At 35.4% G+C, this 24,570-nt stretch overlaps 1 protein-coding gene across 9 annotated transcripts in view; it reads right to left on the bottom strand.

Moving 5' to 3' along the window:
• The window catches only part of DNM1L (dynamin 1 like), a 48,917-nt gene that overhangs the window by 10,658 nt on the left and 13,689 nt on the right, over positions 1-24,570 (bottom strand). For 4 of the 9 annotated variants that reach the window (XM_027035880.2, XM_027035881.2, XM_027035884.2 and 1 more), the window contains exons 2-12: positions 19,795-19,942; positions 16,178-16,216; positions 14,664-14,710; positions 14,178-14,249; positions 11,754-11,840; positions 10,135-10,297; positions 6,847-6,967; positions 4,876-5,007; positions 3,769-3,975; positions 489-609; positions 102-257 (exon numbers count right to left, since the gene is read on the bottom strand). In XM_027035880.2, the coding sequence (XP_026891681.1) occupies positions 102-257; positions 489-609; positions 3,769-3,975; positions 4,876-5,007; positions 6,847-6,967; positions 10,135-10,297; positions 11,754-11,840; positions 14,178-14,249; positions 14,664-14,710; positions 16,178-16,216; positions 19,795-19,942 (1,293 nt within the window). The remainder of the gene's footprint in view (positions 1-101; positions 258-488; positions 610-3,768; positions 3,976-4,875; positions 5,008-6,846; positions 6,968-10,134; positions 10,298-11,753; positions 11,841-14,177; positions 14,250-14,663; positions 14,711-16,177; positions 16,217-19,794; positions 19,943-24,570) is intronic. The other 5 variants (XM_027035882.2, XM_027035883.2, XM_027035886.2 and 2 more) reach the window with 2 other exon arrangements.

The following is a 24,570-nucleotide window of genomic DNA, read 5'->3' as shown; positions in this document are numbered from 1 at the left end:
ACTTAACTGTTAACCCATCTTACAGATTTCCTCCCATCCCATGAAACCACCACTTCCGTATTTTACTACTTAATCGGACACCCGTTACATTTGTCTGTTACCTGTGTACTGTAATTGCTACAGTGCTGAATGATCCTTTGCATTTCCTCATGAACTAGTTCCACACAACGCAGGCTGGGTTCTTCCAGACGTTTGATTTGCCGCTTGACCAGTAACTCAAATGAAACTTCAGGCACAAACAAAGCAGGACGAGGACCCTAAAAAAAAAAAAAAGTTGAGCTCTTATTATAGCTATAGACAATTTTAGCTCTTCCCTAGGTTAAAATAAATCACATTGTTTGGTATTTTTCATGAAAAGTGCTTCCTAATATCAAGTATGAGGGCAAAGAGGCTGTACAGTTCATTTAAAAAGAAATAGTTAATGGGTTAAAAATTATAATAAACCTTTAACCTCTTTTTAAAAAAAATTCTAAGCCGAGCATACTCACAGTAGCATTTCTAATGGCAGTCAAAATGTCAATAGTGTTAAGGCCACCTAGTGGGTCAACAGATTCTAAAGTTCGCCCAAAAGTCTCATGGAAAATATAACATATCCGAGCACCACCGCATCTGAAAGGCAATCAAGTATATGATTCCTGTTATTACTAAAAGGGAAAGAAGGTGCAAGTTAGAAGTCTTTAAGGTCTTATTTTCTGAGAACGTCTCAGATAAACGATTACATTTAGATCATTTTCATGTGCTCTTAACTCCATTATGAACCAGTTTCTCTATTTTTTTCTTTTAATGGAGAAGAAGGGCATTCACATGTGTATGTGTGTGCACACAGAGCTGTTCTGTCAAAACACAGTCAACTAAGAACTACTGAACATCTTTTCTCTCCCTAGTTTTCTTCAACTATAAGCTTTTGAAAAGACCAGGAATGGTATCTTACTTGTTTCTGTTTATTCACAATTTAGAGGGGAGATAAATAAACTTTTCCTGTTAAGGGCCAGATAGTAGTTTAGACTTTTCAGGCCATACAGTCTGTCACAACCACTCTGTTCTACCACTGAGCACAAAAGCAGCCACAGACAAAATATAAGAAGTATAGCTGTATTCCTGTAAAACTCAGGCACACAGAAATGTGGATTCTATATAATTTTCATGTCATGAAATATTCTTTGAATTTTTTTTCAACTATTTAAAAATATAAAAATCATTCTTAGCCAATGGGCTACAGTTTGCCTACTCCTGCTTTAAACAAATCTCTACTGGGGCGCCTGGGTGGCTCAGTCGGTTGAGCGACCGACTTCGGCTCAGGTCATGATCTCACAGTCTGGGAGTTCGAGCCCCGCGTCGGGCTCTGTGCTGACAGCTCAGAGCCAGGAGCCTGCTTCAGATTCTGTGTCTCCCTCTCTCTTTCTTCCTCCCCCACTCATGCTCTGTCTCTGTCTCAGAAATAAACACTAAAAAAAGAAAAAAAAAATTTAAAGAAATCTCTACTATTCACTACTTTCTTACAGTTGTCTAGGCAGAAGGTGAACTAGCCTAACATTATGCTAGGTGAAATAAGGCAGACACAAAAGGACAAATACTGTATGATTCCCCTTATATGAAATACCTAGAATTGGCAGATTCATAGAGACAAAGCAAATCAGAGGTTCCTAGAGACGAGGAGGAGGGAACAAAGAGATACTGCTTAATGGATACAGAGTTTCTGTTGAGGTGATAAAAAATTTTACAAAGAGACACCATTTGATGGTTAGACAATATTGTGACTGTATTAATGCCATTAAATTATACTTAAAATTACCAGTTAAAATGACCAGTCTGCCTTCAACCTTTCCCTTCTCCAAATAATTTTTCAAAATCACCATAATTATACTTCTAAAATGGGTACTCCTCTGACCAGAAGTGTTCTGTCTGTTATAGCAAGAAGTCTTCCAAATTCTGAAGATCTCTGGCTTTCCACAGTCTTGTTTTTAGATGCCTTTGCTGCCTTACCTCCTGTTATGTCTTGTCATTGTACATACCATTCTACAAATACACCCTGCATTGTTCTTCGCTGTTCAAAGCCTAAAATACTCTTCTACTTACTGCATCCAGAAGTTCTATTCAGAGCCCAACCCAAATACATTCTAACTACGGCATTCTCCCAGTCCCTGAGAGAAATGTAAATGGTGTCTTTTCAGTGTCCTAAAGGCTTGAATAGGTGGTTACACAGGTATTTACTTTATTAACTATTTATGAAACCCCCCATATATATTATATGCATGTTTCTGGATATGTATTTAATAAGTATTTAAATAAAAATACTTGATTATACTCCTGTTTGCCACACAATTGTGCCTCAGGTTACCTGGATCTACCTTACCCACTAAGCTCTTTTTTATTTATTATTTTTTTAATGTTTATTTATTTTTGAGAGAGAGAGAGAGAGAGAGAGAGAGAGAGAGAGTGCAAGCAGGGGAGGGACAGAGAGAGAGGGAGACACAGAATCCAAAGCAGGCTCCCAGCTCTGAGCTGTCAGCACAGAGCCTGACGCAGAGCTTGAACTCACAAACCATGATATCATGACCTGAGCTGAAGTCAGACACCTAACCAATTGAGCCACCCAGGCACGCCCCCACTGAACTCTTTAAAGATTCATCTTAGTAATCTTTATTTCCCTCAATATGCTATAAATATAATAACCAACCATGCAACAATTTATGGGGTTAACTCACTTATATAAGGCCACCTGGGTCACACAAAAGTACACAGAACACACAAAAGTGCATATATAATTTCATGAGTGGTGGTGAAATCTGAATAAGCTCTGTGGGTTGTACCAATGTCCATTTTCTCATTTTGTTACTGTACTATATACAAGATATCAACACTGGGGAAGATGGGGTGAAGGATTAACAGGACCTACTTGTACATTTATTTGCAACTTCCTGGAAGTCTATAATTATTTCAAAATGAAAAGATTTTTTTAAGTGAGAATTTAGAGAAATGAACATTCTTATGTATTGCTAATACAATCTATTAACAGTATGGCAACAGTAAGAGGCTTTTAGGATGTTATAACCTTTGACATAGTAATTCTATTCTAGGAATTTATCCTAAGGGTTTACTTGGATACATGCCCTGGAAACAGTCCATCACAACATTTTTTATATTTGTGTATAAATGAAAACAACGTATCAGTAGTAAGGTACTGGTTTAAGAAATGAGAGCGTACCTAAAAAATAAAATACTATGTAAATTTTAAGATTGATAATAGAAATGTATAAGTAATATTAGTTGTTTGTGATATGTTGATTTACAAAATGATTCCAAAATAGCGTGTACAGCATCTGATTTTTGAAGAAGTGTAATACAGGCATTTATAATGCATAGAAAAATGTCTAGATTCATGCCAAAATTAGCAGGGAGTATTTCTAGTTAGTGGAATTAAGTAATTTTGTCATATATTCTTTTTATCTGCATTTTCTTCCTTTTTTTCATGAATAATTACAGTGTGTATATTAAAGAAATGAACATTTAAGGAGTTAAGTTACCAAATATTTTAAAGATTTATCCAAGTTTTATTAAAAAAAAAAACCTGAAATTTTTACTGTGCTTTATACTTAGTTTACAGAGCATTTTTACACATACATCAGACATCATCCTATGCAAAATACTACTTTACAGGTAAGTATAAATCACAATCAGATCAGCTCAGATTTAAAGTCACTATTATAAAAGTTAAAGTAACCTAGCAATTCAGGTAACCAAATCCATACAAAAAATTTTTTTACTTACAGCTCTGAAGTTTCAATATATTTTGCGGTTCCTTCAATAGTGTTACAATATTCTGTGGCAAATTTGGTAATAAGCTGGAGTAAAGTAGCACTTTTATCATCCACAGGTTCACCATAGCTATTTAGGAGAGACTGATACTGAGCAGCTAGAACATTTATTCTTGTTTTCAGCTCTGGTAAGCAGTCTCTGATGTGATGCATCAGTAACCTAACAAAGGTTAGAAAAAATGATTTAAAGTAAAACTGTGTATTTTGAAGCCCCAAACAGCTCAAATTTTTAAAATGCCAATAATGGTGAAAGCTGTCAAATAATTTGTCTTTGCAGGAAATAATGCAGTTTTAGGCTAGAAATAAATACTTAGGCTGAACAAAGACAACTTGATTGACACTTTAAATTTGCCTTCAACCCATAAAATTATAGCAGTTGCTAAGAGAATCAAATATAAACTGAAACATATTATTTCTATATTAATTACAATTACCTCAAAGAAAGTAAGCTACTCAATATAATTCTACCTAGATGATTTTTGTTTCTGACTTATCTTAGCAGAGTGAAAATCAATCTTATTAAGATCCAAGTCTATCAGCTTTTATTTAGAGAGTAAGACAAAAGAAAAAACAGCTTTCATTTTAGTCATTTATAAATTACCTAAAAAGGTCTTCCAGTCCCTCTACCATCAGTGGGTATTAAGAAATTCAAGGTACATACCTTAAATTCTTTTTATGAATAATAGAAGGCATCCAAAAATAAGACTAGATTATGTGAAAAATTATAAATTTTAATTAAGTTCCTGAAATCCCAAGTGGAAACTAAGTCATTTGTTATCTAGTTCTAGCACCAAAAATAAATGACTGTCAAGAACTTCATAATTAAGATGTCTTAAAATTCCCTTGCGCATTTCTAAACTCCATAATTTAATGCCAACCACCCCAATAAAAAAAGATATCTATATTACAAGAACCTACATACAAGAAACAAGACCTGAAACTATATACATAAGAACATTATGAAAATATAAAGAACTAAAAATGAGAGCTCTCAGATACCTACTGGCAAGCAAACAAACAAACCAACAAAATCTCATTTTTCAAGAGGTAAAAATGTTACCTGTTCAGAGTCCTAGCAAGATACTTTGTTCCATTTCTATTAGCCAGGGATGGGTATTTCTTTTGAAGAAAAGCATATTCATCACGGATTGAATCAGTTACACTCTTCTTATTGTTAATGTCTAGCTGGCTCCTAAGGTTGAAAAATAACAAAACCTTTCAACTAAAGTCAACTGAGGTCTTCTACATACCTTGGATGATGATGATGATGATGATGATGATGATGATGATGATAGCACCAAGCATTGTAATGCCTGATACGGATTGTTTTATTTAATTCTTGCAGTAATACTATGCAGTAGGTATTATTCCATTTTATGCATAATATCCATATCCATAATACTATGCAGTAGATATTATTCCATTTTATGCCAAAGGAACTGAGGCTCAGGGACATTAACCTACCCAAGGTCACATGTTAAGTACTTCAGCCTATATTCAATCTGTGACTTGTAAGTAAATAATGCCTGAATAGTTTAGGACTCGTAACTACCATTCACTATAGTCAAAAGCAGTACTCTTAAGTAACAGGGATAGACATGTGAAAAAAGTAAAAGCATGATAGCCAGCTGTATATTTTATCCATGGACAGGCGATGGATTTCTACCAAAAATAATTAACTTGAAGAGCAGTCAACTACAAATGCAACAGTTTTATACCACCAGCTCGCATGAAAAGAGAGTGGGAATTAAAAACACACACACACACACACACACACACACACACACACACACACACACACACAAAAGAAAAGAAAAGAAAAGAAAACAAAAGAAAACAAAAGAAAACAAAAAGAGAAGTCAAAGTATAGGAGAGTTAGGACATACGAATAAAGCAGACAACTGAAAGAGATCTTGGATATCACTTAGTAAAAACATTTTCATTTTATTTATTTGTTTAATTTTTTTTTTTTTTTTTTTGAGAGAGAGAGAGAGGGAGGGCGTGCAAGTGCAAGGGGAGAAGGGGCAGAGAGAGAGGGTGACAGAGAATCTTAAGCAGGCTCCACACCTAGCATGGAGCCCAACCTCAGGCCTCGATCTCACGACTGTGAGATCATGACTTGAGCTGAAATCAAGAGTTGGACACTTAACAAAATGAGCCACCCAGGCATCCCTTTATTTATCTATTTATTTACTTTTTGAGGGAGAGAAAAGCAGTATCATTTTAAAAGGCCTGAAACCCAAACATGTTAGGTGTCATTTAAGGCCACATTATATATCTAGTTTAGAGACAAACTAGGACTAGAACCCAGATCTCCTGTTAATTTCAGTGCTGCCTACTTTATAAAGGCTTTGGACTAAGAGAGTGCTTCATTTGAAATCTGCTTTCACCATGTGACTTTGGGAGATATAAAACTTGAGCCTTCTAATTATAAAATAGACACCAACACCTACCTCACAGCGATGTTGTAAGGGTTCAAAGAGATACCATTTGCAAATTGCTCACAGTAAAGTCTCTAAAACATAATTAGACACTCAGTAGTAGTTTCCTTTCCACAATTTTTAATACCAGCTATTCATTATTAGAATACCTTTAATAAAATTTCTCCAAGTCACATCCTGGCGAATACAAAGAATCAATCACTAATGCCAGAGGTGTTAAACCAATTTATTAAAATCCTACCATCTTAACAAACTCTTTCTTGATTGCATGCAAATTTAAATAATACTCTTTTTTCTTATCCAGTGCACTCCTCATACATAACACAATAGGCAGGAATTTTTCAAGCCTCGCTATTAAATTTTCTTCCACTTTATAGCACTGCTTACTTTAAAAATCCTTCCCATTACAAACACCCACAGGAGGCTTTAGTGGATCTTTTCTCCCTTGAGAGCACTGAATTCCTAACAATACCACAGTTACAGTAAAAGGGAAAAAGAGGGATCATATCACATTTTAGATTACTTTTTAGAATTCAGATTTGCTCTGAAATGGGAATGCTGCAATTATTATCCCATTCTTGATTGCTAACCTGTTAACTACTCCAATTATTCCAAGTTTGACTGGTATAACCCTTCCCATCAATACATCCATGGCATCAGTACCCGCATCCATGAGGTCAAGTTTAGTGATTACAGCTAAAGTTCTGCGACCTGGTAAATGAAAAAAAGAAAAGATATTGATCCATTAAATAAAGCTATTCAGTATTAATAAAGAAAAATCCTCATCTATAATCCCTCCTTAACGTTACTTCTGTCATCATTTTGGCAGTATTTTTCCAGCCTTTGCTTATAGATACTTTTTAAAGTTTATTTACTTTGAGACAGAGACAGAGAGAGGGCAAGCTGGGCAAGTGCAGAGAGAGAGGGTAAGAGAATCCCAAGCAGGCTCTGTGGGGTCAGTGCCAAGCCAGAATCGGGGCTCCATCTCACAAACCACGAGTTCATGACCTGAGCTGAAATCAAGAGTTGGAGGCTTAACCCACAAATACTTTTTAAAAACTTACTTTAGAGGCACCTGGGTGGCTCAGTTAGTTAAGCATCTGACTCTTGATTTCAGTTCAGGTCATGATCTCGTGGTTCATAAGTTCGAACTCTGCACTGGGCTCGAGCCTGCTTGGGATTCTCTCTCTTTCTCTCTCTCTCCACCCCTCCCCTCCCCTGTTTTCTCTTTCTCTCTCTCTCTCTCTTTCAAAACTAAATAAACTTTTAAAAAAATAGAAAATTATAAAAACTAACTTATTTTAATCATCATGTAAAATTAAAAAAAATTTTCACATATAGTGTTTTTTATTAGCTCTTAGGGCTCATTTTTTATAAGTATTTTAAAAATCTATTTAAAATTTACTCACTCCTGTTGTATAGTTCCAGGAGTTTTGATAAATGCAAAAGAGTTATGTCACTTCCACCTCAAGACAAAACAGTTGTATCACTTCCCCCCAAATTTATTTGTACTACTACCCAATCAAACCCCTTTTCTTTAAAAAAATTTTTTTCAATGTTTATTTTCGAGACAGAGGGAGAGAGAGAGGCACAGAGAGAGAGGGAGACACAGAACCCAAAGCAGGCTCCAGACTTTGAGCCGTCAGCACAGAACACGACACGGGGCTCAAACCCACGAACCGCCAGATCATGACCTGAGCCGAAGTCGGAGGCCCAACCGACTGAGCCACCCAGGTGCCCCTCAAACCCCTTTTCTATTCCTAGATTTGCTTTTCCAGAATATGACATAAATAGAATCATATACATATATATAGCCTTTTGACTCTGGCTTCTTTCACTTGACATAATGCACTTGAGAGTCATCCGTGTTGTTGCATATATCAATAATTCATTCTTTTTCATTGCAAAGCAGTATTCCATGGTAGGGATATACTATAGTTTGGTACTTTGAGAAACATTTGGGTTGTTTCCAGTTTTAGGAGATACAAATAATAGGTTTTAATTTAACATGGGTAAATGTCTAGGAGTGGTACTGACTGAACTTTTTAAGAAACTGACAAACCGCTTCAAAGTGGCCGGTACCGTTCCCACCAGTAATGTGTAAGAACCGCAGCTGCTCTGCACAGTGTCTAATTTTACATACGGCATTTTCAACATTGCTTCACATCTACAAAATCATTCTTTTTAATGATTCCCTACCCATCACTACCTTAATAATCTATTATTATCTTAATCTATTATAATCTTAATCAGTCCTACTATGGGCCATATATTAAGTTGAATTTAATTTTTTGACACTGTAAATAATACTCGATGGGACTATTTCCTTACAATATATGACCAGATTCAGATTCCTAGATCAAGGGGTGCCTGGGTGGCTCAGTCGACTCTTGACTGTGGTTCAGGTCATGATCTTGCAGTTCGTGAGATCGAGCCCCGCAACGGGGTCTGTGCTGACAGTGTAGAGCCTCCTTGGGATTCACTCTCTCCCTCTCTCTTCCCCTATCCCACTTTCTCTCTTTCAAAATAAATAAACTTAAAAAAAAAATTACTAGATCAAAAGTATGATCCTATTTATGGCTCAAAGGTCAGTTTAAAATAGAATGCATATAAAATGCTTAACAGTTTAAATGATAAATGTAAAATTTAAATAAACCTTTTGATAGGGCTTAATTAATTTATTTCTTACTATTATTTTTTAAGTAAACTCTACCCACAATGTGGGGCTCAAACTCATGACCTTGAGATCAAGAGTCATATGCTCCACCGTCTGAGCCAGCCAGGAGCCCCTAGAGCTTATCTTCCAATCTAAAATGAACATGTGGTAAATACTTCTTAAAAGCTTTAAATTAAATAAAAATACTTTTAAAAATTACTGTTTACGGGAATTTTAATTAGTAGCCTTAGCATTAACTTTTCCTACCAAATTTTTATTTCAAATTATTCTTCAAAGCAAGAAAAAAGAAAACAGGACACAGCCCACAGAACCCCCAAATACTCCAGTAAAAAAATTAGATCCTATGTGGAGCAAAGCTACATTTATTAGCAGCAATAATAATTACTCTCTTATAAGCTGCCATTGTATATATACTATGAGATGTATATCACAGCATTAGTCAACTATCATACAATGATCCACAGTATGAACTAATCCTTGGGGATATGAATACTTCATAAAAGGATTTTACCTTTATTTCTAGGAATTTCCTTTGCCTTATGTCTGTCTAAATGTTTTCTACCTCTGCGGAATGTAGATAACCACAATTAGCTACTGTATCATAATCAACAATGATCAATTATGGGTTAATTATTCTTAGAAGTCAGCTAGTCAAAAATCTAAATCATTTTATTTCTACAAAACAAACCATCCTTGAAAAGCCATCTTATTATTTAAAAAAAATTTTTTTTAATGTTTATTTATTTTTGAAGGGGAGAAAGACACAGCATGAGCAGGGGCAGGGCAGAAGAGAGGGAGACACAGAATCCAAAGTAGGCTCCAGGCTCTGAGCTGTCAGCACAGAGCCCAATGCAGGGCTCGAACCCACGAGCTGTGAGATCATGACCTGAGCTGAAGTCAGATACTTAACTGACTGAGCCACCCAGGTGCCCCTCATATTATAATTTTAAAGTCATCAGGTAACCATTACAAATATGGACATTATGTTAAGTATTTTTGCCTTGACTATACAGCAACTAACCCATTAAAACTTTATTTTCCATCTGAATCTCTATTTGTAATTATAAGCAGAATAGGAGCACATTGTTTTTTAAATCTGTATTAACAGTTTGTTATTCCTTTTAAAAATATTCCTTTCTTGAGGGTAGATTTACCACTGTTAACCAACCATATCTCATTAAATATAAACATTTGTCCTTACCATCTGGATCTACCTCTCTTGAAATCTTAAGGGCCTCTGATGTGGCCATATCGGTATTAGCAGCAGTGACAGCAAGGATGATGGAATTTGGATTACTGATGAAGCGAAGAATGAGCTCTCGGATTTGAAGCTCAATATCCTTAGGTTGATCACCCACAGGCACCTGAACCGAAGACAAATGAAGAAGGAACTAGTAAAAATCAACTCAGCCTCCCCTCACTTAATCTACAGAATGTAGGCATTACTCCATTTACAGTTAAAATGAAGAAAGTATATACATACTACTAGTAGTGGTATGTATGCATTTGGTAATATGTGAAAGCCTCAAAATGTACCTCTTGCAAATATCAGAAGTTTACTGTGTGAAGGATTGGTCAGTGCTAATTCCTAGAGACAAATTCATTCATTCATTCATTCATTCATTCATTCATTCAATTACCAAATATTTATTGGCAGCCTAATATATTTCAGGCACTGTTCTACATCACATATGTCATGGTAGTCATTAAGAAAAAAGAGACTGATAATTATTTGAAATCAGATTATGCTTTTAAATAATGAGGGAAGAACTCACTCAGATAATGACATTTGAGAGAATGGCCAGAAACTGAAGGAGATAAGGGAGAGTTACATGCAGATATCTAGTGGAAGAATATTCCAGCAAGATGAATGATAAGGTCAGAACACTGGAACAGAAAGAGTTAGAAGAGTAACAGGATACTTTAAATCTCTTTTTAGAACTTAAGCTTTTACTGTGAATGAAATGAAAAGCCAATAGAGAGATTTTGAGCCAAGGAATGACACAATCTAATTTTTACCTTAACAGCATCATTCTGACTGATTACTTAACAGATTATGAGGAAGACCTGTTAGGAGGCTGTTGCAGTAATGCAGGTGAGATGATAGCGGCTAGATGAGGATGTAGCTACAAATGTGTATATACAACAGAGTTCTAGATATATTTTAAATGTAAGGAGAGCCAAAAAGATCTGCTCATAGAGTAGTGTGGAATAAAAAAGTATCAAGGCTGACTACAAACTTTTTGGCTAAGCAACTGACAGAAGAGGGTTGCCATTTATTTAGTTGGGGGAGATTATAGCAGGATCAAGTCAGCTTGAGGGACAGGTCAGAAATTTAGCACGAGACATAACAAGTTTGAAACATCTACTAGACATGTGTGTGGACATGCCAAATAGACAGTTACAAAAGTCTGGAGATGTTTAAATGCTGTCAACATACAGACATTCATGTATTTCAACCCATAAGTTTCGACGAAATCATCAAGGGGGGGTAAGTGTACCCACTTGACAAGAGGTCTAAAAACTGAGCTCTAGGCACTCACTGTTAACACTGGGAAGATAAGAAACCAGCAAAAGAGACAGAGAAGGAGTGGACAGTGATGCTGGAGAGAAACCTGCAGAGTATGGTGTCGTGGAAGCCAAGTAAAGAAAGTGTTTCAAGGAGAAGGGAGGGCTCAACTATATCAATGCTGCTAGATCAAGTGGACTGGAAAAAAAAAAAAAGGCTGATTATTCTCATATAAGGTCAAGTAAAAACCACATTTGTTCGAGTGAAAACAAACATGACCAAATCCACGATGAGTAACAACTAATCTTTACCTTGGTCATTCCTGGCAAATCCACAAGTGTCAGATTGACAACATTGGGTGAAAAAATCTTAAGATGAATTGGCTCAGGGCTTACTCCCTAAAAGTAAGTTTTAAAATACATTAAAATCACATTAAAATTTCATTGAAATATAAAAATGCAAAGTACATCTCATTTCAAGTAGATAGACTCTAGATGCTTTCAGATACAAATTAAACCATGATCCCTAAAACATTTCAGCAATCAAAACCTGATGAAACCCATGGGAAGTAAGGCAGCCAGCCAGCCATATAGCAGGTTATAAGCTTACTCAATCCTGTAACATTAATATACAAAATTTATTTCTCCTTTATTATTCCACATTCTTTTCTCGGGTTCTAGACAGATACAATTTCTTAAGTACATTTAATAGACTTAGTGCTGAACAAAAGAACACTGTGTCACTATCCAAATTTATGAGGTTCTTGAGTAGACAGTGAGGCATAGGTAACAAGTTATCCACATCAACTTGGTTCCTAATCTTTGAATATCAGGTAGCAAAAACATATATTCTAAGAGATTCCTCAGAAAATTTATCTGCATCTTCAGATTCCTGAATTCAAATAGTAGAATTTGGATAGTGAGAGATACCTTTATTTCCCTAGACTGAGATCATTATACACACTGCCTTCTCTTCACCACTGGCCCTCTACAAGTTTTAGAGCTGAGTCAGCTACATGTAAAAAGGCACATAGAAAATGTGCATTCGTCTTTGCATATGCCCTTCTTTATCCTTTAAAATGTCCTCTCATCTGCCTACCTTTTATCTTCCTTCATACACACCCACTGAAAATTTTAATTTCACAGAAAGCTTTTTTGAAACATCCTTTACTCTGAGTTATATTAGATAACTCCAAACTACTTTTCTATTTCAAACACATCAGTGTTCCAAAGTCATGTGCTGATATTCAGCATACCTACCCAGCTTGTGTACTTCTCAGGCATTCCCTTCTCATGTCCAATACAAAGCTTTGCTCAAATGCCTTTACAACTCCAATCTCATAAGTATTTTAAATCCCTCAGGGCTTTATGTTAGGCATATGAAATCATTTAGATATTTATACATATGAAATTACTTACATAAGATCAAAGTATCATTTACTTCATTACAAACATGATTTAGGAAAGAAGAGATTTTTCACAGATTTGGGGGTAGGGGACTTCTCATCTTTTGGACACTGTGGGTGAGAAAACCTGCTAGATAAGTATATCACATCCCCACCGTAAATTAAACATCTTGTTGGTATACAGACTCCATCTTTCATGACATTCAGTCTAGTTTAACTAAAATTTTCCTTTCTGAAACACTAGTCACATCCATTATAAATTCTAGCCCTATGTAAAATTACCACCAATTCCTGAGTTCAGTAAATCCATGGGGACACAGGAGAGAATTCAGACTGGTACTACGATTAATAACATCCCCGAAGTTAAAATTATCCCTGATATAACTACAGGACAGACAACAAGCTAATCTAGTTTGCTGCCACTTTTTCTACCTCTTCTATACAACACAATCATTAGAAATTCAGGGAAGTATGGTAGCAGCAGCAGCAGTAACTCAAAGGTTACCAGCCCAGAGTTCAATAATGAACAAAGCTTAGTCAGAGAGATAAATATCCTGACTAGACATAAAGAATTGACGTGGCTCAAAAATGCCTTTGTGTCAGGACAACCTCTTCAGCACAACATCTGGCAGATCAAAGGGCTCAGTGAATACTTGTCGAATATTAGTACTAGGCCAGGGCCCACTTGCTGGATTAAGTAGCCTTTGGATAATACAAGAATGGAGGTTAAAAAAGAAAAGAAAGAAAAAAGGAAGGAAACAGAAAGATAGTTAAGGATAAAGAAAGGAGAGAAAACAGAGCATTTATGAGAAGCAGTGATAGTGCTTGGTGTCAAGATTAATGGCATCTTAGACACATTTTTTTTTTAATTTTCACAATGTTAGAAAACAGGAATTAAGTTGTTAACATTAGTTTTCATTTTCATCAAAGAAAACTTCTCTCTTTACTTTCGTAAGTAAATCTAGCCTTACTCAGGTAAGAGAGCTCTTCAAAATCTCCTAAGTTACATAATGATTCTTGAGTTAGAGTACAATCAATCCATCAGAAAAAAATAACTTACTATAGCAATATTAAATACAAAAATTATATAAGTGATATATAAATCACAAGATAAACAATCAATCATCTAAATGAAATATTTGATAGTATATGAAAGCTCTAAGAAACAAAAGGGATTTTAAGTAAGGTTTTTATATACTTGTGAAAATACTCCATTAGTTTCAAAGACCAGGACTATGAATTTACAATGCCCATAACACATTAGACACAGAATACTCTCAATGATATATTTACTGAGGTTTATACATTCTAACTCTAAAAAGATGCCTACCTTATTATTTCCCGAAATCCTTTCTGTTTCGTTTTCAATTTCTTGTCGAATTTCATCAAAATCCGTGTAAAGCTAAAAATTATTGAAACAAAAAGGACAACATTCATGATAAGATCAACAGTTCTTAAGTGAGGGGTTGATAAATTTCAAGGATGTCTACAGATCTGCTTCAGAGAATTAGTAAATTCTAATATATACATGTATTTTCTAAGCCAAGGAGTCTTAGTTTTACATGAGCTTTTCAAAGCTGCCTGATCCCACAACAGTTAATTTCCACATTACAATAAGGCTCAACATAAAGTGTCTTCCAAATAAACTGCTATGGTTAGAAATGTTACTAATAAGATAAGATTTATTTTATAAGGAGCAGTTGCTTCAAGATAACATAACACACTGCCAATCGTAAGAAACTAAATTATCAACTACTTGTCCAAAAAAATGTATCAACATATTATCTCTTCATAATATTCTTGTGTGATTGATTACCTTATTTTTGGTGTGAAGAAATTTACCCCATTCTTCTGCTTCAACCCCTAGAAAAAGAAAAACTCCATTTATTGGAAACTATAGCAATTACCTTTTTATCTTAGGAATTCAAAAAGGCAACACAATATTATTTGTTCCTATTTTGCCACTGACAAGCAGTATTTTAAGACCTCCTAAATTATACTTTCATATTTTAAAAACTATCATATATTTCAAAAAATGACTTTTGAGAGTTACTCACAGATCTTCCTTTTGAAATCTAGATTTGAAATCTAGAGTCTGAAAATAAAATTGTTCATTTCTCTTCATATTTTGTATGTAATTATATTATGGTAAAAGCATATGCTTTGTTTTTAAATATCTTACACATAAAAGCAGTTTATACAACGAAAGTAACTCAAGCAAATGGCTAACAGAAGAAAAACTAAGAATCCTACTGAGTAATGCAAAAAGCACATGTAATAGATTTACACAAATAACTCAAGGTAAAAATTTGCAATATGTAAATGAAACTTTTTTCTTTTAAATTTGGTTTCCTGCTGGTTACCTATAAAGTCACAATTTGCTGTTCCTTTAAAGAGTTCTCTCAGTAGTGCAAAATTATCCTGTAACTTATATGTACTTTCAAGGTGATTTTCCCACCAGGGCCAAGACTATGTTTTCCCTTGGAAATGAAGGTTAGAAAGCAATGAAATGAGTGTTTGTGGGTGGGAGGAGACAGACAGACCCTAGCATATGTACTGTATGGAGTCGCTACTCTCCATGAGTTTCCAGTAATAGGTCTGTTCTTCCTGCACTTCCTGAAAAAAAAGGAAAATATAATTCACTGTGGGCACTGTTTCAAGTGGTCTAAATCTTGGCGAGCAAGTTTTGTTCTATTTTTCTCAGAAAAACTGGAAATGTTTAATTGTAGAAAAGTAACCAAACTGCCTCCCCTAAGCACAGCTATTCTGCTTTTGCCAAATTCAGAGTTCTAAGTATCCTAATGACTGAGTGCATGAATAACTCATATCGGTCACCTGAAATCAAAATAAAAATGACTAAAAGATAGTTAAATAAATATTGAAGGAAAAGTGATTCAATTCTTTGGTGGAAATAAGTAAATAAAACTGGATCCTTTTTGCTAATAAAATGCTCACCTACTTGAAGCTTAGTACCTTCTTCCAAGAAGTCTCATTGGAGGACTGGAGTAATCTAGGTGAACAGAACTCACAGAGACAGCTACTACGTACCAAAGGGGGGGAGGGTGGGGAGGTTAATTTACCTTATCGTTTAAAAGAGGTCTGGCTTAACAAGCATGTTTTTAAAAATAAAAATAAAATAAATTACATTCACCACCAAAAAAAACCCTGCATTCTGATGCAATGCCAAAAGGTAACAAGAACCACCTACAATCAATGTGGATAGGCAAATAAAAATGGAAGAAAAATAATGCACACAGCCTGTAAGAGTACGTAAGCACACATGCAGGCATACTAGAAAAAAAAGGGCCAAAAACAATGGATAAAGGAAACCTTTAGAAAGGTGTCTTGAGTTTTTCCATGTAGCAGGGTCTGCAGTTAAAGAGAAACAGCACAGAATGATAAGTTTAATGCTTAACCCTAGTATTTTAAACCTTTTTAAAAAGTCAAATCTGCAGAAACCTGAACACATTTCAAATGCACGGAGCATCCAATTTTTCAAAATTTACAACTGTAATTCCCATTACAATTAATAGTAAATACCTAAAGGGATATATATGTTTTAAGTGATATAAATGAAGCATACCACGTGCCATAATTTGCTGGTATTTTCCATCACAGCTAATTGTATTACTTCTGGTTTCTAGTTCTAACACAACCAGATTAAAATTGATTCACTCTCCAAAAATCTGCCATAAATATTTGATATGTAGGAAAAGATAAATTGCCTGGCACAAAAAAATCTACAAAGCATACCAAACACATTTTCCAAAACCTCAAAAGTAAATATATATGAGTATTTACCCTATTCATGAAGAATGAGCTTTTTATAAGGGATTATTTTCTTTAAAATACATACTGAATTTAAAAAGAACACCATAAAAACAATTTTGGTCTTTAATCAACATGCTATTTTTGGATTTTGTCTAAAAGGAAATCTGAAAAAAGACTGATTCTTAAAAATATATGAAAGATAAATGTGAAGTTGAAAGTTCAAACTAAATCAGTGTGAATCTATTTTTAGTAAGATTTTATCAGAAAATTCTTTCACATTGGCAAAAGGGGGAGCAAGCTGAGAAATACTATATAAATATACTGACACCTCAATTATCCTACTTGGCTGACAGAATGAAGGATTCCACATTACATAAAATTTCCTGATAATTACACATATTAAACATTAAGATATTTTATTTTAGTCAGTTTTGATGGACCTGTATCTAAAATGGATTATTCTGGGGCGCCTGAGTGGCTGAGTCGGTTAAGTGTCCAACTTTGGCTCAGGTCATGATTTCACAGTTCATGGGTTTGAGCCCTGTGTTGGGCTCTGTGCTGACAGCTTGGAGCCTGGAGCCTGGAGCCTGCTTTGGATTCTGTCTCCCTCTCTCTCTGCCCCTTCTGCTCATGCTATGTCTCTGTCTCTCAGAAATGAATGTTAAAAAAAAATTTTTAATAAAAAATGAAAAAATAAAATGGATTATTCTGCTCCATGTCATCCTAAAATATACTGCTCTAAATCAGCCTATTATTGCAAACTTCAGCCTTTGTTACATAACAAAGCCCTCTGAGGCTATAAATCCCTATCCAAAATGGTTAGAAACTGATTTTTTCTTTCTTTTAAGTTTTCCTGTCTGATTATGTTTTCCTTACTTTCTCCTCTCTGGTTTATCAGACTGTCAGGTAGTTCATACTCTTCTGGCTAACTAAATGTTTACCTGTTTCTTTGTTTCTAATTTTCTCTGGGTTACAATGATTCATGGCCAGGTAGATTGGTTACCCTGAGTATAAAGAGGATCTGATGAGAAAACTAAGGAACTATGCTAATTATTAATAATACACATGAAATTTAATACTCAAAATTTATGAAATCTAGTTTGTGTTCTGGGTAGCTGAGTTGTCATTTTAAGTGAGGATTAAGTGTGTCTTAAGTAATACAAAATATTGTGCGGTTTTTTTTTTTACATAAAATGTAAACACTAAGCTTTGAAAAAAAAAAAAATATATATATATATATATAGGTAAGATATGCAGATTTGCTGACCAACCACTAAGATGAGAGATATCAACAAAACATGGTGAACATATGAGCAGAGATACTGAGGAACTGATACTTCTGTGGCTGAAATGTACACCTTTTTCTACAAACACTACCCACATCTACAGTTTCTAAGAGACAGGATATCTATCATTTGCCATTTTCATGATGACTGAAGAAAATAAAGGGTTAAAAGAAAGAGACCTAATTAATGCCATATAGTTTCTTAAAGTCTGATTTTAAGTTTTCTGGTATACTTCATGATGTAAGTTAGTAGGAATGAAATTTTAAGTATTATTCTATATATTTGAAGCTGAATCATAGGTTGGTTCAACCTGATTAAATTCGAGGCTTAGAATTTCAATACTAAACAAATATCATAGAAATACAAAGTGATGAATAATATACCAAGAAGCTACCTAATACACTTAATTAATAGGCTCCTACATATCCTCTGGCAGTCTATCCAAAAATACTACTTGTTAACATCTAAACTTCATTAACTTGCTTCAGTGATTAACTTTCTATTGCAGTCTAATGCAGTCATTGCAGATGCTCATGATAGGTTTTTTTTTTTTTTTTACTCCTTAAAAAAAAAAAACAAGCTATCACTACCAATACTCCTATAATAATAGAAAAAATAATTAAAGTAACTTCAATTTCATCAATACTATCATCCCTTCTTAGATGAGAATCTAAGTAGAATCAAACTGCATTGAAAACAGATCTCTGCAGATGAGTAACAAACATGGTACTCTGCTGCCAATGTAATTAGTTATTTTACAGACTTATAAATAAGAAAGTCTGAGCCAAACACTGAACTAAAAAAAGGAAGATTAAATATATTATTTTCGTCAAACATTCCAACCTCACTAATATAAATAAATATAAATAGGACACACGCTTAATAAGCAATTTAATATCCACTGATAGACACATTTCTCAAAATATTTTCAATTTAACCAAAGAACTGCTGTAAAGGACAGTACATGTTTTTCTCATTTTAATATTCCACATTTGGGGCGCCTGGGTGGCTCGGTCGGTTGAGCGTCCGACTTCGGCTCAGGTCATGATCTCACGGTCCGTGAGTTCGAGCCCTGCGTCGGGCTCTGTGCTGACAGCTCAGAGCCTGGAGCCTGTTTCAGATTCTGTGTCTCCCTCTCTCTCTGCCCCTCCCCTGTTCATGCTCTGTCTCTCTCTGTCTCAAAAATAAATAAACGTTAAAAAAATTAAAAAAAAAAAAATTCCACATTTGCTATTGGAGGAGTGGGTGGATCTTAAAAATCAAAATAGTATGTGCTATGTAGGTAAGCATGGCAAGAGAAGGACAGTAAAAAAGATAAAAATAAAAAACCCAAACTCTTTCTAAAAATAATATTCATCTTAGCATGAAGGGCAAAAGATTCAAAATTAGCAAGTACATGGTGACACCAGAAAAGGGAAGGTGAGATAACCCTGCTGTAATAAAAAACAAAGTCATTTTAAGTGTATTTAAAATTTTTAAACTAGAATCTAAATGATTTAAATTTCTAAATCAAAGTAAAAAAGTAAAAATAGTTTTTAAACACTAGGGGAAAAAAGCTTAAAACACTCCAAAAGACACAAAAATTTTTCTTTAAAATAACTGATTTCTATTTACTGAGTATCTCACTAAATTCTCCATAAACATTAACAACAGTTTACTAATAAGCTGAACTACCAAAAAGGTAGTATTCCAAACAAGTCTACTTATGGTCCTCAAAACTTACTGTTTTTTTTTCTTTACATGAGAAATGATGCATTCCACCTCTCTTCACAGGAATTCTCCTTTTGTTACAACCACTAATTTCTGGTCTAATCTGGTCTAATGTGTTTTTAAGATTCAAGCAAAAATGAAGAATTTTTAAATAATTCTTATTCCAATTCTAAAATTTACCATTTTCTTCTCCTGTTGTTTTTCTCTTATCTTCGGGTGAAACATGGACTAGCTGCAGAATGAGAGGTCTCCGGGTGACAATACCAGTGCCTCTGGGAAGCAGGTCCCTCCCCACTAGGCTTTCTAGCACTGAGCTCTTTCCACTGCTCTGAAAACAGAATACACAAGAGCAAAATGAGTTTCTACATAGATTTTTTAAATAACTTAATAAGACTACACTGACAAAGCACCATACAAAGAAATTAAAGAAAAAATTACTGCAAAGACTTTTAAAATTAAAGAAAGTTTAGTTTTATTTTCTATTATATGATCTTTATTTCTTTAAAATAAAAACTCCAAAAAGAGAGATTAAAGTCCTACTCTCCCCCCGCCCCCCCCCAAAATAAAGTCCCACTCTCCTGTAATTTTCCTACTTTTTTTGATACTCTCCCAACCAGGTTTTCAAAACCTGTAATACTGGCACGTAATACTATGTCTATGAGAATATATTACTTTAAATGGGGTAGCACTACATGTATTTTTCTCTAACTGGCTTTTATTTTTGATGTAGCAATCACAGATAATATTCCATATCAATATACTAACATCTGTGTTTAATGGTCAAATAGTATTCTACAGTGTGTAAAGCCAAACTTGACTTGGACATTTAAATGGTTTTTGCTACCATTAACAATGCTACAGTGCACATGGTTTATACATATAACCTTACTCACTTATCCTATTACTTCACTGGATTTAGTTCATTAAATGAAATTGCTAAAGAGCTAAAGATTAAAGAGCACAGAGATTTGAAGCATTCACAGATGCTGTCAGACTGCACACAAGAAGGCAGGAACCAAGCTACACTTCCCATTCAATCTGCTGCAGCCCCATTAGCAGTGGGCATTATCACTTTTTTGAATCTTTGCTACTTTGATAGATGAACACTAACAGCTCGTTTAAATTTACATGACTTTATTATTGAAGTCAAGGATCATTTTGTTTAAAGGTTTTTTGTATTTTTTCAGTGATTGTTCAAATGCTGGCATTTTACATTTCTTATTAGCTTATAAAGCTTCTTTATCCATAAGTACTTCACTTTTGTTCTGAATATTTCCCAACTTTTTATTTTGAAAATTTCAAAGCCACAAGAGCTTTGAGAATATTAACAGTGAATGCTCATATCTTAACAAAGATGCACTGAATATTAACATTGGACACATATGCTTTATGTCTCTTTCTACACACACGCATGTGCGCGCGCGCGCGCGCACACACACACCTTTTTCTTTTGTTGTCCTCTCTGAGTTACATACACCATGACACTTCATCTCTAAAAAATATAGCATATCTGTCTCTAAGGGCATGCACAAGGGCATTCTTCCATACAACCATATTCAATGATCACCCTCAGGAAATTTAACACAGATATAAGACTAGTAAATAGATAATCAAGGGGTGCCTGGGTGGCTCAGTCGGTTAAGTGTCCAACTTTGGTTCAGGTCATGGTCTCGCGGTCTGTGAGTTCAAGCCCCGCGTTGGGCTCTGTGCTGACCGCTCAGAGCCTGGAGCCTGTTTCAGATTCTGTGTCTCCCTCTCTCTCTGCCCCTCCCCCGCTCATGCTCCGTCTTTCTCTGTCTCAAAAATAAATAAACGTTAAAACAAATTATAAATAATCAAATAATATATAAAAACCTTAATTTCTATTTATACATCTTAAATGCTTATAAATTTCGTCTTAACTTTATAATTAGTATTTTCTGTATAGATTGTTTTTCCTGTACTACACTTTTCCTTAGTCACAACTAGTACAACTTTTACTTTCATATTTTCCACAAAGGCAAAAATCCTAAATAATGGGGGAGGGGGGGGGAGCTCCTATTATACACATGTTGGATCTTCTTTGCCTGTTTTCAATATGTCAATGTCTGTCAAATTATTTTTTTTAATGTTTATTTTTGAGAGAGAGACCCAGCATGAGCAGAGGAGGAACAGAGAGAGGGGGAGACACAGAATCTGACCAGGCTCCAGGCTCCGAGCTGTCAGCACAGAGCTCAACGCAGGGCTCAAACCTACGTACTGCGAGACCATGACCTGAGTCAAAGTTGGACACTTAACCAACTGAGTCACCCAGAAGCCACCCCCCAATTTTTTTTTCTAATATTTAGAAAGAGCGAGTATGTGAGCAAGTGGGGGAGGGGCAGAAAGAGAGAGAGGGTGAGAGAGAATCCCAAGCAGGCTTCATGCTGTCAGTGCAGAGCCAGCCGCCCAGGGCTCAATCTTATGAACTGTGTGTGAGATCAAGACCTAAGCTGAAATCAAGAGTCAGATGCTTAATCGACTGAGCCCCTCTGTCAAATTCTTTTTACACCTCTTCCCTACCCTTTTTATTTTTAATGTTTCTTCCTTTTCAACATCTTTCTCTCTCAAGGTACTATATGTTATGTTTATTTGTTCTTGTTTTACTTCTAAGCTGTCTTCATTTCTAAAATAAATTTCCTTTCATTTCTAATACTTCAGTAAGTTCTACCACCTAGTTCTTATTTGCTCCTATACACACTTGTTATTTAATGCCTTATCTTGCCTTTTGTCTTAATATCTAGTTGTTTTCATCTGTTTCACGAACATGTCTTTCTGGTATACTTTCTTGTCAACAAGAATGTTATTCTGAGTCTCATTTTTCTTTAAAAAACTTTGTATGAGATTTGGTAACAGTCATTTTCTAAACTTTAGGAAAAAACTTGGCCTAGAATAACAATTCTAACTTTACACTCTAAAACTCCCTTTTGTCTCCATATAGTGTTCAAAAATATAGTTCTTTGTTTTCTGGTAACTTGTCTCTGTTCCTCTCTACCACTTTTATCTGGATCTTCTCTTTCCTTTGTCTGTATTCTTCAGAGGTGGTCAGTTGCATTCTCAGTTGCTTCTCACTGTGAGAACTGGTCTTAGAAAGGAGCTTTGTTTGGTTAGTTTTCAAAGTTTCATGAAGGTTCTCCAGTCCCTTAAGACTTTACCACAGATCTCTCTCATTCACCTATTATCTGTGTGTGCAAAACCCTGCCCAGTTTTTCAGTCACAGAAAGAAATAAAGTGTTGATACATGCTACAATATGGATAAACCTCAAAAACATTATGCTAAGTGAAAGAAGTCAGTCAAAAGACCACCTATTATCTGATCCTGATTATATGAAATGTCCAGAACAGACATGAAAGTGGATTAAGTGGATGCCAAGCACTAGGGGCAGAGGGAAATGGAAATGACTACTAATGGATACAAGGTCTCTTTTTAAGATAATGAAATACCTAAAAGTAAATTATGGTGAGAGTTGCAAAACTCTATAGACACGCTAAAAACAAACGATTATACATTTCAAGTGGGTAAACTTCACATTATAAAAACAACACCTCAATAAAACCATGGAAAAATAAAATAAAGGAGAAAAATTCAAGATGAATTACAAATTTTAAAAATTCTAACTTTACAAATTAGAGAATATTAAAGTATACTTTCCTGACTTTGAGATAGAGAATGACTCCTTACTACATAAAATGTACAAACTAAAGAAAAAAAAAGTGACAGTCCAACTACAGTAAAATTAAAATTTTACTCATACAAAAAAATTAGAGGAAAATATTTGTGATCCCTCTAATTCACAAAGAACTAGTAAGCAAAATGTATAAATAACTTCCACAAATCAGTGAGAAAAAGATGAATAATCTATTAGAAAATAATGTGCAGAGATAGGAACAGAAACTCACAAAAACAGCACCACAAAGGGTAAGAAAAAATTTAGAATGATCATATTCATTAGTAATCAGGGAGATGTAATAAAAAACACAATTAGATACCACAAATTTAAAATGTGACAATAAGTAAGGGTCCTGTCCAAGATGGCAACTTAAGAAGATGCTGAACTTTCCCCCTCAACAGACACACCAAATCTACACTTACTTATACAGCAATTCCTCCAAAGAACTGAGGGCTGACTGAGTAGCTGCTACACAACAAAACACAGAACACATAGAAAATGGCAAGAGAGACAGAGAAACCAGACACTGTAAGGAAGAGAACCCCTACCTCCAATGCTGTGAACTGAAGTGGGGAGGGATAGTATGAAGGGACTATACAAGAGCAGATTGTTCTGCCCTGGGGCACAGGGAAAAAGCTGTGGTTTAAAAAAGCAATTAGTATATAAAAGATCCAGCATACAACTCCACCAAATGATGGGGGAGCTCCCAGAACTCTCTCCAATTGGGAGGGGCTGGCAAGTGCCACGGTTTACATCCATCCTCCACCTTGATAGTGCAAAAGGGAGTAGGGTTCCAGGTGCCACTGCCAGCCTACTGCCTCAGAGAGCACTGGGTCCCTAAACCACACCAAACATCGCCATCCCATCCAGGCGGCACCAGTGTGTCACAACTGCAAGGAACCCTTGCTGGGCACTCACTACAGCTCCAGCTGTCGTGTCAACATAACATAGGCACAAAGCACTGCAAAACACTACAGGCCCATACCACTTTGGCTCCAGACAGCTTGCTAGGGCACCCTTGGCAGAGAGCACTACAGGACACCATGGACCACACAAGCCATGGCTCCAACTGCCCTGCCAAGGCGCCTCGGCACTAAGTACCCCCAGACATACCAGCTTGTTCCCATTTTAGCTTCAGCAATCCTGCCAGGGCACCATCTGTGTGGAGAACCCAGGGACCAGCCCACATCCACTTCAGCTTTAGTTGTCTCACCAGAGCACCCTCTGCAAAGAGAGATCTGGGACCCTCTAGCTTGCACTCCCCTCA

The sequence above is a fragment of the Acinonyx jubatus genome, chromosome B4, assembly GCF_027475565.1.
Source record: "Acinonyx jubatus isolate Ajub_Pintada_27869175 chromosome B4, VMU_Ajub_asm_v1.0, whole genome shotgun sequence".
Taxonomy (NCBI): domain Eukaryota; kingdom Metazoa; phylum Chordata; class Mammalia; order Carnivora; family Felidae; genus Acinonyx; species Acinonyx jubatus.
Note: the sequence above shows the minus strand (reverse complement) of the source record. Positions and strands in the feature narration are given on the sequence as shown.